At 43.8% G+C, this 14,157-nt stretch overlaps 3 protein-coding genes across 4 annotated transcripts; 2 read left to right on the forward strand and 1 right to left on the reverse strand.

The window, feature by feature from the left end:
* Positions 1–229: 229 nt before the first annotated feature.
* On the forward strand, positions 230–5,866 carry LOC117848397 (uncharacterized). 2 transcript variants are annotated; one of them, XM_034729793.2, is made up of 9 exons: positions 237–614; positions 897–3,593; positions 3,676–3,753; positions 3,881–4,033; positions 4,240–4,403; positions 4,477–4,624; positions 4,743–4,865; positions 4,978–5,065; positions 5,231–5,866. In XM_034729793.2, exons 2-9 carry the CDS (start codon positions 1,176–1,178, stop codon positions 5,416–5,418), a joined length of 3,360 nt encoding a protein of 1,119 aa, XP_034585684.1. In that variant the 5' UTR covers positions 237–614; positions 897–1,175; the 3' UTR covers positions 5,419–5,866. The 2 variants fall into 2 exon arrangements, with proteins under 2 accessions (XP_034585685.1, XP_034585684.1); XM_034729794.2 differs by lacking the exons at positions 4,743–4,865; positions 4,978–5,065; positions 5,231–5,866 and having other exon boundaries at positions 230–614; positions 4,467–4,618.
* Positions 5,867–6,996: 1,130 nt separating this feature from the next.
* LOC117849747 (uncharacterized) lies at positions 6,997–7,886 on the forward strand. The gene has a single exon (XM_034731412.2). The coding sequence runs from the start codon at positions 7,272–7,274 to the stop codon at positions 7,596–7,598; it is 327 nt and encodes a 108-aa protein (XP_034587303.1). The 5' UTR covers positions 6,997–7,271; the 3' UTR covers positions 7,599–7,886.
* Positions 7,887–8,404: 518 nt separating this feature from the next.
* On the reverse strand, positions 8,405–13,401 carry LOC117849746 (uncharacterized). The gene is made up of 12 exons (XM_034731411.2): positions 12,896–13,401; positions 12,082–12,120; positions 11,901–11,993; positions 11,656–11,772; positions 10,922–11,017; positions 10,225–10,338; positions 10,010–10,063; positions 9,702–9,749; positions 9,441–9,591; positions 9,165–9,330; positions 9,005–9,074; positions 8,405–8,928 (listed from the first exon to the last, which is right to left on the reverse strand). Exons 1-12 carry the CDS (start codon positions 12,959–12,961, stop codon positions 8,674–8,676), a joined length of 1,269 nt encoding a protein of 422 aa, XP_034587302.1. The 5' UTR covers positions 12,962–13,401; the 3' UTR covers positions 8,405–8,673.
* Between the last annotated feature and the right edge of the window lie 756 nt (positions 13,402–14,157).

Below are 14,157 nucleotides of genomic sequence, written 5' to 3' on the forward strand. Positions count from 1 at the left end.
TGCAGCAAAAAATAGAGACGGGGGAAAGAAAAAAAAGAAGAAGAAGAAGAAGAGAGGCGAGGGCAAAATGCGGCAGCAAGAAGCAAGTGGGGGGGGGGGGGGGGGGGGGGGGGGGGGGGGGCGCGGCAGCGACTTGGCACGCCATTCCCCACCGCCCCCTTAATTTGGCAAATCATAACGTAGCTGTCAACCTGAAGGCCTTTTTCCTGTGGCCGTAATCAAATCCCTTGCCCGGAGGCCATGAGTGCCTTTTAGCAGAGGAAACCACCCATCGTTTGGTCGTTTGGAGGCTTCGATCGCTGCACCGCCCCCACCGCTTCCTCGCCGTCCTCTCCTCCCTCCCCGGCCACCGCCACCGCCAAAAAAAAAAAACAAAGAAAAAGAAAGAAAGAAAAGAAAGATTCAGGAGGAAGCGCGGCAGAATCGCCGCGGTTTCAGAAGGCGACCGAAGGTGCGGCCAGCGCCCCTGCGTAGGACGCGTGAGCCCGTCCCCGGCGCGTATCCGCCGGAGCCCGCCCGCCGCTCGGTGTCGGTGGCGCCGGCGTTGGCGGGCGCCGCCGTGGGGGGATCACGCCGGAGTGGCCGGCTCCGGTCGGTTCCGTCCCGTTTCCCTGGTAAGGAACCCTAGCTTTGGTCCGGTGGGGCTACTCTGTTATTCGGGATCTCTATTTTTTTCCTCCGGGGTATCAAATAAAAATCCCACCTTTTTTTCGTTTTCTTCCTTTAATCCCCCGGGTTCGTTTGCTGCGTGGTGGTAGCCTAATAATGCGAATGCCCACCAGTTTATGGTTTGATTGGGTCCTTATTTGTCAATGCGCAGCATGATCGATCGATCTTTTGCATATAGAAAAAGGGGAAATTTTGCAGCTCAATTCAATTCATCCTATTTGCTGCAGGGACGAGGGAAGGGTATTCAATGTGTTTTCTTGGTAATTTGTCGCGGCGATCCGCTTCACTGGATTATAGCAACAGCAGGCTGGGCCAGGGTGGACATTAGGTGGCTACACGCTGGTTTCCTTTCTGGAGATGAATGATATAGCGCTGGAACATAGACCTACTTTTGTAACTGGCATTTCAGAGCCAAGTGGAAGGACATTGTTTCGCCTTCGAACCTGTGCCGAGCCTGTGCCACTCGAGGAGGAGCATCTGGTACAGCCGTCACCCTTCTGCGTCGGATGAATAACCAAGTTGGTTCCAACCACCAGAAAAACTTGAATGTGGTCTATCAGGATCTGACCAAAGATCAAGGTCTTAGTAGGTTTGACTCTGAGAACCTGTTGGATGTCTCAACTACTGTTTTTCCACTGAAAGGCATTATGGATCCTACAAAATTGGTTCATCTGAAGACCATACCATCTGAAAATGGACTCAAAACAGTTGAAAATTCAAGCGATAGTCTGCTTGATATGGTTTCTGAAAGCCCACTTGCCGGAAAAGTCAAGTTCATGTGCAGCTTTGGTGGGAAAATCTTGCCAAGGCCAAGCGATGGAAAGCTCAGGTATGTGGGTGGGGAGACACGCCTCATCTCCATTAACAGGAACTTCTCGTGGAAAGAACTCATGCAGAAAACTCTCACAATCTGTAGTCAGCCTCATATCATCAAATATCAGCTGCCTGATGAGGATCTTGATGCATTGATATCTCTTTCATGTGATGAGGATTTTCAGAATATGATGGAAGAATACGACAATCTTGAGAAGGCCAATGGCTCAGTTAGACTAAGGATATTTCTTGTTTCTCTGACTGAATGTGAGGATCCATCATTGGATTCAAAGAGCTTGGAGAGTGAGCCGGAGTACCATTTTGTTGTTGCTGTCAACAATCTTGCACGACTGGATCGGAGCATCAGCGGCAACAATTTAACGAGCCATTCGAACCATCAATTGGATAATTCTCCAGTTCCTTATGGAGACTCACCTCTGTGTCAAACCAATACACAAACTGGAGCCAAAGATTCTCTTGGAGCAGCTCTTAACGAGTCTTCCTCTCAGTTTTTTCTTGCTCCATACACACAACAAATGGTTGTGGAGTCATCAACTACTCCATCCCCCTGCTCAGGTCAGCAGAGGACGAAGCAACAGTCTAGGATGCAACCCCCTGCAGATGAATCCACCACGAATGTGAATAGAAGTGAGGTTTGCAATAGCTCAAATTTGAAAGCCATGCCTCCAGGCCATATAAACAAGAAGCAAAATGATGCAGACAAAAGCATTGGAATTGGATCTCCCATGCAACATCCTCATATTCAAAGGCAGGTAAAAGGTTTGGCTGGAAATGATAGTGACTTGATTCCATGTACCAACTATGGTATTTCTACTCCAGTGGAAGCATCCCTGTATTCTGAAAAGGCCTCTGTGCATCCAGAGAATGCAGGATGGGCACCTGGGCAGCAGGAACACACTGCTCAAATTCTAGGCATGACTCATGCCTTCTCTGATCCTTTGCTAAAGAATCTCAATGATGTACCTGCATCCAATATGTCATTACCTGCTGGTTCCTACATAACCCAATCATTTTCCCACAAAATATGCCAAAGTAATGAGTTGGAGAGAACAAGTAAGACTAGGCCTGCATTTGAATGTGTTAAGCCCCCTGACATTGCTCGTACAGACGAACCAAATTTCCTTGTTTCTAATCATATTCACCAACGGTACGATCAAGGAGTTATTGGCCCAGACAGTTCACAGCCACCAGTATCTTCTCAACATGAAATTTTGTCCAGTAATGTGACACAAAAAGGTCATGATGGTGGTCCTGTAGTTCAACAGCAGGATAAAAGTGCAGGTCCAAGCGATGCTCCCTGGAGCAATTTTGTTGATGCTGGGTTAATTTACCCCACACATGGTGCAAGGTTGTCCTCATATGAGTTAGATGCTCTAGAAAGTTCAGTTCCAAAGCCGATGCGTGCTACTGATCATTCCCTTTCATATCTTCTTAATGTTTCCCAAGGAGGGGGGAATTCAAATCATGGGTCACACATAGAGAAACCTAATTCAGGGCTTATAGATTATGGAACTACTGGCTATGTGCATGGAAATGATAAAGTTGCTCCAGAGCCCCATAAAGTGTTTCCTATAAACACTTCTGAAGCTTTTGTATTGCAAAGAACAATGGTCAATGTAGAATCCAGTGTGCATCAGAACGGTAATGTGTGCCAGTCATCAGTGCATAACTCTGGTTTGGCTACCACTCCACATGTTGGGCTGATTGATACTGATCTGAGCATGAACTTGCATGGCAATGGTGGCCTCCCATTGTCTTCATCTCAAAATCCAATTATTGATGGTGTTCCTAGGAGAGAGGATCCGCATCATGATTGGGGCAATATCACCTGCCCTGAAGTAGTAATTGGATTTGACCATACCATCATCACTAATGAAAGCATGAAGCTACCACACAGGATGCACGATAATGGTCATATGAATGTGCCTGTTATAGTTGAGGATGTGACTGATAACATGCCATCAGGCATTCCATCATCCAGCTCGGTTATTCCTCAGGTTGTAATAGCTGCTGAAGAACGACAAGAGGTGATTATGTCATCACAAAAGGACGATGATACTAGGAGCAACGGTGCAGAGTTTGCTAATGAGGTATAGCCTATATTATATATTAATCATTCCTTCGATCCAAATTGATTTTTGAGAATACCATGTTTATTGTTTCAAACATTAGGATCATGATGGAGCTGTAGATGGGTCCATTAGTGATGCTGCTGTTGCTGAACTTGAAGCCAGCATGTATGGATTGCAGGTGCAGTTCTGCCCTAATTTTTTCTTGATTTCTATTTGATTCACAAAATTCATTGCCACACATTTTATCTATTAACATTAACATGAAAGTGATAGAAACATGTGGTTGACATGATTTTGATGACCAGATCATTAAAAATGGTGACCTCGAGGAGCTCCGTGAATTGGGATCTGGGACATTTGGAACTGTATACTATGGAAAGTGGCGAGGAACTGATGTTGCTATCAAACGTATTAAGAAAAGCTGTTTTGCTGGGCGATCATCTGAACAAGAGAAACTTGTGAGTAGTGTTTTCATCAATCTTTTAAGTCATTTGAATATTTGGTTGCTTCATCATTTATGCAAAAAATTCCATTGACACCAAACATGAAAACACTGACGATAAGTTTAATATTGTTGTTGGAACTGAAGCCTTTTCAACAGAACTCATCAGTTATTGTTTTCTTTTTTTTTTCTGAATTTGATGTCAATCTTCTTTTTCTACAGACCAATGACTTTTGGAGGGAAGCACAGATTCTCTCAAAGTTACATCATCCAAATGTTGTTGCTTTCTATGGTGTGGTCCCTGATGGAACTGGAGGAACATTAGCAACTGTGACAGAATTCATGGTGAATGGATCACTAAGAAATGTTCTTTTAAGGAAAGACAGGTGAGTCGTGTATGTTTCTGTTAGGCACCTTCCACTCTGCACAATGATGTGATTGTTTACTAGATCTTTGCAGAATGCTTGACCGTCGGAGAAAACTTACCATTGCTATGGATGCGGCATTTGGGATGGAATACTTGCACTCCAAAAGCATAGTGCATTTTGATTTGAAATGCGATAACTTACTTGTTAACCTGAGAGATCCTCAGAGGCCAATCTGCAAGGTTATTGAGCATTCCGTCGAGTTAATTGAAATTTGTGTTCATTGCTAATGAGCAAATTTTTTACCTTGATTTTACTATTTAATTTGTATAATGTTTGAACTGTTCCGTTAATTCTCAGGTTGGAGACTTCGGCTTGTCAAGAATTAAGCGCAACACTTTAGTTTCTGGTGGTGTACGTGGCACTCTTCCATGGATGGCACCGGAGCTATTAAATGGCAGCAGCAGCAGAGTGTCGGAGAAGGTAAGGTCTTTAATCAGACTCCAGATCCTTTTTCTTAGGACAGGACTTCAGATCATTGATTGCATGTGCAACCATGATGTGGTTGATATGTAACAAGTACTGCACACTGTAGGTGGATGTTTTCTCATTTGGTATTGTTTTATGGGAAATTTTGACTGGTGAGGAACCATACGCTAATATGCATTGTGGTGCTATCATAGGTACGTCTTTGCCGCATACTCCTATCTCTCCCTTTTTTTTACTTTCATTGTCCATCAACCAGGTCCGGTAGAAATAGGACAATCCTTCATCCATTCATGCTTTCACCATCAAAAATTTCCTTTTGTTCAGTCCTCTAATTAACTTGCATTACTTGTTATGAGAAGGCGGTATTGTCAATAACACTCTCCGGCCTCCAATACCTGAAAACTGTGACCCCGATTGGCGAAAGCTGATGGAACAATGTTGGTCGGCCAATCCTGATGTCCGGCCCTCATTCACCGAGGTCACCGACAGGTTACGAGCCATGCCACCAGTGCTTCAGTCGAGAGGACAGGCTCCGGGGAACAGATAAAGCGTGATAACATCAGCCAGCAGATTGTTTAACTGCAATGGCTGGATCAACAATCAGTTTCTGCACTGACCCGCGAGGCTCCTATATGTACATAGAGCACATATATACATACATGTATTTATTGGTTATATGTTGTGTATTCTATTTTGACGTATGTACATTTTTTTGAACCCCAAATGTCGCGGGTTTCTGATGTAATTACATGTACCTGAGTAAACAAGTAGTGCAGGCTGCTGCTTGTGGCCTCACGGTTGTTAACAGTTTTGTGTGTAGGTTGTGGTGGTCTGCCAAATAGACCGCTCGAGCTTTTTTGAGCCTTGGGTTGTAAAAATATGAGCTTGACACTTGTAATAATTACATAGTGGCCGATGAATTCTTGACTATACTGGCATGGCACTTTTGGAACTATGAAATTTGAGAAATATATGGAACTTTTTGCTTGGCTGAACTGGCAGCAAATTTTAATGAATCCACACAAATTGGTTAGAAATATATGGAACTTTTTGCTTGGCTGAACTGGCAGCAAATTCAACGAACTTGTGACACTATCTGATGAGTATCTCTATGTGCTATGGATTTCTTCGTTTTGTGTGCCAATGCAAATTCATTTGGCATATTGCAGTGTGGAATGATGAATATCGATTGATGTAACTGATGAACCCGGATTTGCTGATCCACGGTGTACACAGACAAGGCGACGTTGAATTCGTGTCAGAAACAGATAAGGTCCCTCCAGTCGATGATATTTGGATCTGAAACTCCTGACTCTGATCTTGATTCTTTCGCATCATTTCCTGGCAGCTGCTGCTGTGAAACTGAGGCGCCTGGTCGGTCGTGGAGCTAGCGTCGCCGACATGGACGTGTTCCTCGGCCACCGTGCTGATCCCATGCTTGGACGGTGGGATTCTTGCTGCCCCTAGTTTTTACTCTGCCAAGACAACCCTAGTTTTACGGTGGTCCTAGTCTAACGGTAGTACTGTGGTCACCGACGGTTCATTTGTTTATTGCATTGTTTAGTGCTTAATTAAGCATCTCTCTCGCTTGACCAAACTCTTTAGTGTTTGCAAATTAACTAAAGCTAGTATATGAAGTGCTAGTACAACTGAAAGGTGATTTTGTTGCCTCGTCGGTGCCCATTTCTGCCTCTACTTTTTTTTTCTGCCTGGTGCAGAATTTACCTAAAAAGCTCATGATCCCACTGAGAATATTAAGTAGGTAGTAAATCCTTGAGTTACTTAAAAAAAGAAAAGGATTAACAAAAAAAGGGTAAATTCTTTCCGTTTATACTATGTTACAGACTTACAGTCAATCATTCGTTCACACCAAATAATGTGTTCTAAAGATACCGCCATTCTAGCCTTGTTACTGGCTCAACTGACGCGTGACAGCGTAACTTCTCCGAGCACAGGCTCCTGGTCGTGCCGTGTAAATGAGAATCTGATTAGTTGGCGGTGAAAAAGGTGGAGAAGACAGTGGAACGTGCTCGAGGAGTCATCGATCGTCAATGACTGGTGCAGCGAATAAACAAGGCAAACAGGCGGCGCTGACACGTGAAACCATGTCCGGGAGCTACCTGTTTCGAGCTCCAAAGTCTCTTTCCATTTTTAAAATGGTTTGAGGGTAAATAATTGCGATCAGAGTGGTGATTAGGCTCCTCCTCCGTCGCCGTATAGGTCTATAAATAGGCTCGCCATCGCCACCTTCACCTCTCCTCTCACTCATCACACTCTCTTCAGTCTCACACATCGCCATTACCGTGCTAGCTAGCTTAGCTCACTCTGTCACTCAAGCTCTAAGAAATCAATCAAGGTCAAGGAAGCGGTTTGTCTTGCTTTGCGTCGATCGCAGCAGCCATGTCGTCCTCCATGGTGTCGTCCAAGACCTCGCTGCCGGCGGCGGCGGGGTACGGTGGTGACGGTGAAGGCGGCAGCGTCGACGCTGCTTCCTCGGCGGCGCGGGTGACGAGCTGCCTGTACCTGCACCCCGGCGCGGGGACGCTGGACAGGGACGCCGTTCTGCGCCGCATCCGCCACCGGAGGCGCCACAACCGCCTCCGCGACACGCTGCGCTCCATGCTGCAGGCGCCGCCGCCGCCGCCGCAGGAGCCGGAGAACATGGACGGCGGCGCCGCCGAGCGGCAGCTCCCGTGGCCGCTCGACGACGCCTTCTCCGCGCCGTAGATTAATACAATTACTAGGTGCTCTTCCCTTGTGCAGATTAAAGCAATGCCATGATCCAGTGCAGTGTGGGATCGCCTGTTCTTGTGTAGATCGATCAAGAACAGGCGAAGATGATCGAGCGTAGTGCCTAGCGCAGTAGATGTGTGTATTGTAAAATTACTGCAAGGGTATGATGGAGCCATGGATCAAAGATTTATTCTGATGTCTTCTTTGTATAATTGCTTGCCTACTTGGTGTAGTTATGAATCATGATCGAGTAATTGAAGAACGTTTGGATCAAATGTTTAATTCGTTTTTCCGTCTTGTTTTGGATTTAATGTTTTTTAATTTGCCCAAAAAACCAAAAGGCTGCAATCTGTGGGGTGTGGATACAATGATTGGAGTACATCATATGCCATTAGAGACAGCTTCTTGGATTCAGATATTTGGTTTTCATTTTCTATAATGCTATGATAGATGTTACTTCACCAGGTCCCAGCTATTTGATAACCTGGTGATATGAAATGGCTATGGTGGCACCCACCGAGGATATGATAAACAAGGTGAAGAGATATTTCTTGAGCAGGTGCTGGGCCAAGAAATCTCTTCTTAGATCTTGGATTTCTCCTTTTGTTTAATTTTGTTCTGTCCTTTTCTGCCTACCTTCAGTTTTTGTACAGCTTCTCCCTGTATATAAGTTTGTACAGTTCTCTTATTCATAGAAGATGTGATCAGTAGGGTATACCCCACCTGCTTACCTCAAAAATAAATATTTGGTACACATCAAAGATAAAAGCTGGACAGTAATCTTAAGTGCAGAATCCAGATAAGTTCGTAAAATTTTGGCATTACTATTATTCTTTCATGTGTCAACAAATACCTCCTGTTGAATTCAAGAGGGTTACAACAGTATACATCCACAAGAGGATTACAGTCATACGTTTTCCCAACAATTTCAACTTTAAAACCTACCGTGTATCCCGACCTTTTGAGCTCTACAGACAAAATCTGAACCGTCGACGTAAAATTGGGCTATAATGGTCACACTAAAAGAATGGTGATGAATCTGTATCATAGAATATGACTAGAATCCAATTCATACTGTATGGTTACTAGAATCCAGTAGCCTGTCTCCTTCCGATGGCATGTCAGATGACATCTCCAGGTTTTGCTTGGCTGTCATCTTGTTCCACTCGTTCTCAACTCGGAAAAACACCCACTGCCACCGTCTCAGTATTTCCAGTGCTGCTATGGTGAATAATGTCAGGTAGTTGTGTCGAAGATGTGCCGAGAGCTTGTATGTCCATGTACAGCGCAGAACCAAATTGCTGCCAAGTACCCAGTAGAATACCTGTAGAGCATGTATAGGACTGGTGACAAAACTGTCCAGAAGTTAACTAAGAGCATATATGTGTTCAAGTTCATACCCAGTTCTGCCCATAGAGAAGATTAGTCCATATGCTTGGGTTTTTGAACATGAAAATCCTGGTTAGGATGCTGCAGTAACAGAGTAAAGCCCATTAGCAGCGATTGTAGGTGTATCACATGTTAAATGAGTAGCAAAGAGATCATGTAAAGGCGGCACACCTCAAATCCCAATCTCGCTTTATATCCCAGTAGAAGGAATACAAAGAGTTTATAACACTAGAGATAAGCCAGAGGGGGCGGTAAAAGCCAACCCACTGCTCAGGAAATACATGATACTTGAGAGCCGAAAGGAAAATCACTGGAACTGCTGTTGAGTACTTGAGGGCTGGATTTGGGATTAAAAAGTGGCAAGTTATTTGAGAAATGGGTATAAGAATAAACATGCAAGTTATCTGCAATATAAATGATCAAAGTTGATGCATGATGAGTGAATACCATTCAAGAGACATGCCTTCTCCTTTGTATCCCTGTACTGTCGGAGACATTGGAAGAAACGGCACAAGTAGGGAAATACGAGGACAAGAGGAATAGCAATGGAGTGACTGCCGCAAATAGAATCTGCTTCAAACCAAGCAATAGTCGCAACCTGTCAAATATGGAAATGAGAAACATTGCAGAAGAATGAGATCAGTTCTCACAATAATATACAACTGAGGACAATATGTGTATTACAAGGAGCACATGTAAGAGACCAACCTGACGATTAACCATGCGACAAACTGAACGCTCCAGATCTGAGAACACCTGTTAAGAATTAAGGAAATAAAAAGATGGCACCAACAACAAAGATTAAACATTTATAACTATCAGTTTCCTACACACTAAAAGTTCAATGTGTTCAGGTAATTAGAAGATAATTTTTGTCTTCCATGCATATGTTATTAGGCTACACCAAGATGAGAAACAGAGAACCAAGTATTATCAACAGCCAGCACTGTCCTTTGACATGGATGTAAATCAAACTAAAAAACAATGTCCGCAACCAATACCAAAGTAGCACATACCTTTGACATGGATGTGAAAATATCAGCCAAAAAGAAGTCAGGGAATGTAATTGCCTACAGACAGGGGAGCAGAAAATCATTAGAAAATGGTTTTGCTCCAGTGGCCTCCACAAAAGTTACAATCAGGAAAACCCAACCACGGCAGTCATAATGTCTGCAGCATAGCAAAAGGTAAAACCTATTTGTACCCATTACTGATAGATTGTACGACTTACTTGTAAAGGCAGTATTATACGCAACACTGTCCTCAGAAAGTAAAAGCGTGATGATATGTAGAACATATCGAAAGGGGAAAAGAGGATGATCAGAAGGATAGCATACAAGAGAACCTGCAAAGAGGCAGAAAGGATGTCAATTATTTCACCACTCTATATATGAAAACTGATGCACAAGTGAGATATAGAATAAGATATCCTTGCTTGCAACTTGGGGGGAGAAACTGGGTACCACATCCTCCAGAATTTGAAAATAAATAGATAATATGCAGGATCATTTAAGATAGATTTTTTGTATATGTACTTCTGTATTCACTGAGACATGTCTTTTCACTGAGAACAGTAAGTTCAGTGCTAAATGAACTAATACAATGAAAACTAACATTCAGATCTGCAGTAATACTTTAGATAGTTAGTGCTCAGATATTCTACTGCGACAAATCATTAGTTCATGAATTATCACCGCATAGCTGTCAAACACTCATTCAATGTGCCCGTAACATATTGATAGGTTATACTTCATAGCAAGAATTCAACCTTGCACGCATTGGATAGTTGTTAGGAAATGCTGGTCAGGTGAAAGCATTAGCACAAAGCCAACATAAGCAATAACACAAAAGGTCACATGATCTTAAGCACACAAGAAAGAAGAATAAAGCATTGAATGGATTACTACTGAACAGTTTAGATATTACACTGGTTGAGATGCTGCAAGAGATACTTCTCCATGTGAGTACAAATATAGGTAAGCTGTCATGCTTGTGGGGACAATTAAAGTCAGCCAAGTAGCACACTGTCATTGGAAAACAAAACATAAGTGTTAACGTAGCAGAAAAATGTGTTGAATACGAGTGGTATGAAAGGCTATCCAGCAGTATAAAATAACACTGATAAATGCAGAAACAACAAATGTGAAATGTGTCTAGCACAAGATATCTTGATATCTCAGAAAGAAAACGGCTCATCTGACAGATTTAGAACATGCAACAGGCACATGACATTCTCAAAAACAATCAACACAGTTTAACTGAGAAACAACAATAAAACTACAAATTGCATATGAAAGCAGGATGAACAGCGTTTTCACCAAAAAAAAATACAGGTGAAGTTAAATTGCAGAGTGTATGAATTTACAACACGACAGAAATCTGTGAGCTTAACAAAGTCAGCACAAATATGATTAAGGACAAAAAAACAAGCTTTAGTTCAAATATTCAGAAACTTGTCATAGTGCCAAATGTGTTCCATATATTATTTGAAGAAAGGCATCAAGCACAGTATTGAATCACTACTGTGTACTATACTCTCCCCTCACTGTCCATGACTAGGCAAGTCAGCACTATAGATACATTTCCACAGGAAAAATATATTTCCAAATAAAGAATCAAGTTAAAAATGTGAAGTGCAAAGACAACAGTGTAATAGACATACCCTCCATATCTCTCGGTGAGATAAATGTGTTTGCGCAAGATCAAAAACTTTAGCATAGTTGACCGATGATTGCGCAAAGACCCATAAATTTACTCCCCATAACCAAATCATCAAGGCCTGCAATGAGAAGGATCATATAGTTAATATAGATACATAGATACAAACGGAGGCTTTAATTTGTCTTCTTTTTCTGCAGGTAGCGACTGTTCAGCATGACATAAAGTACAGTGATGAAATAAACTTACCACGAGAAGAAGAGGATTATAGTACAAGAAAGCCTCATAAAGAAATAAGTCTCGCAGATCAGCACTCATTCTCATAACTGAGTCCCAACCTATCTGTAATGGTGATATATATAGCGAATTAGCACAAAGAGGTTAAAATCATGCATAAGAAAGGTCATGCATAGATGATGGCAAGACTGACCTTGCAACAACATAAGCCCCATAGGAGGAACAATATAGCCTGAAAAAGGATAGGTCTGTCAGAAGTCTAAGAAAGCATGATTCGAATACGGTACAAATTTGTAATATTCACTGGAACCAGCTTTCCAATATTCACTGGAACCAGCTTATGCGTAATAATGTAGGGGCAAAGAAAAATTTAACTATTAGCTTTATAGACTTTTGCCACGCAGAGACAATCAAACAGCATGTCATAGGAGAACAGAAAAGGAAGCTTATAATGGAAGATGGAAATGCTAAAAGCCCATTGTATCATTCATTTCTAGATTTTCAGCCATTTCCCAGGAGAATCAGATGTGTAGGTTGAGTTTCAGTAAAAGATTTGTTTATACATCGACTGGTAACTTCTCAATTGTCGATGCTTGTTGTCATTACAATGTGAGTTCTGAGTTGTGATTAATAGCAGTTATGAATAGATGCTTGCAAACTCAAACTGAACCCTCCGCACCAACTCTCCCAACTGGGACCTCAAAACATGCTTAACAATTAACTGTCCCGTAACCATGTGCGGCACTTTAAGATAATGCAGAACAGGGCAGACCTACTCCCCTAGTCCCCTGCATGTAAGATGACGACTAAACAGAGTAACTCCTTGCACACTAGTGCGGTTGCTTTACAATATAATGGTGCATCAGGAGGTAAATTTGGCGAAGATCACTTGACATGAAATCAGAGTCCATGTGGGATGGGTAACTCATTGCATTTCATTTCACAGCAGGACAGGGGGGGTTGGCAACTAAACTAGAATCGAAAGGGTTGTTGAGATGCCGAGGTACCTTAAACCGCCAGAGGAAAAGCGGCGAGGGCATGATCGCGACCGCGGGGATCGTCGCGCCCTTCATCTCGCCGCCGGCACCGCCGGGCCTGTGCGCCCTCCGCGCCAGGGGGCGGTCCTAGCGTCTCGAACACTGGAGGCCTCTGATTTCTGAAGAACAACGCTAACTCACCAACAAACGAATGGTGAATCTCTCCACCAACCAGCCAGCCAGCCGACCAATCCAGAGCCAACCAGTCCCCCCAGCGGATCTCCTCTCCGCTCCGCGGCAGACCTCCACGGGAGAGGGCGGCGACGACTTGGCGAGGCGCAGCGGCGACGCCTGATCTGGAGGGAGGCGCGGCGGCGACGCGTGATCTGGAGGGAGTCGCGCGGCGTGTAGCAGAGGGGGGAATGGCGATGGCGACGAGATCTGGGAGGTAGGGGGGAGGGAAGAGGGCACGGGGCGGCGTGCGAATGGGAGAAAGCGAACGGAAGGTACGGGACGGAGATGAGGGAGAGCAAGTCCGACGACGAGTTTGACGTGTGAACGAATCCACAATTTTTTTAAACAAAAATAAAGAGAGAGAAATAAATCATTTTATTATTTCGTATAGTACTTGCCGAACCGGAGGCGTGGTGGTATCGCGGGAAGCCGGAAGAGCCGCCGGATCGTGCCGCCGGCGTCGCGTCGGTGCCGCTGCTGCTCCCGCCGGCGTACGGCCCCACCCGAGCACCCACTCGACTTGACGCCGTCGACATGCAGAGGAGGGGAGCTCGAGCAAGCAACCGTCAATCATCGGAGCAGACGAGACGAGACAGAAGGCGTGAATAGGACACCTCGGACAAGCTACAGCCTACGTGTTCAGTGCGTGGTGCCTAACGTGGTGTTTGGATATTAGGTGCTAAACTTTAGCAGTGTCACATCGGATATTTGAATGCTAATTAGAAGAACTAAACATGAGCTAATTACAAAACTAATTGTAGAACCCCTATACTAATTCGCGAGACGAATCTATTAAGCCTAATTAATCCATCATTAGCAAATGGTTACTGTAGCACCACATTGTCAAATCATGGACTAATTAGGCTTAATAGATTCGTCTTGCGAATTAGACTCCATCTGTGTAATTAGTTTTGTAATTAGTCTATGTTTAATTCTCCTAATTAGCATCAAACATCCGATGTGACAGGTGCTAAACTTTAGCACTGGGTATCCAAACACCCCCTAACTAATAATCCACTGCAGATCGATGGATGCAGGACGGAGTTCGGCTCGAGGGA

This window comes from Setaria viridis, chromosome 3, assembly GCF_005286985.2.
Source record: "Setaria viridis chromosome 3, Setaria_viridis_v4.0, whole genome shotgun sequence".
Taxonomy (NCBI): domain Eukaryota; kingdom Viridiplantae; phylum Streptophyta; class Magnoliopsida; order Poales; family Poaceae; genus Setaria; species Setaria viridis.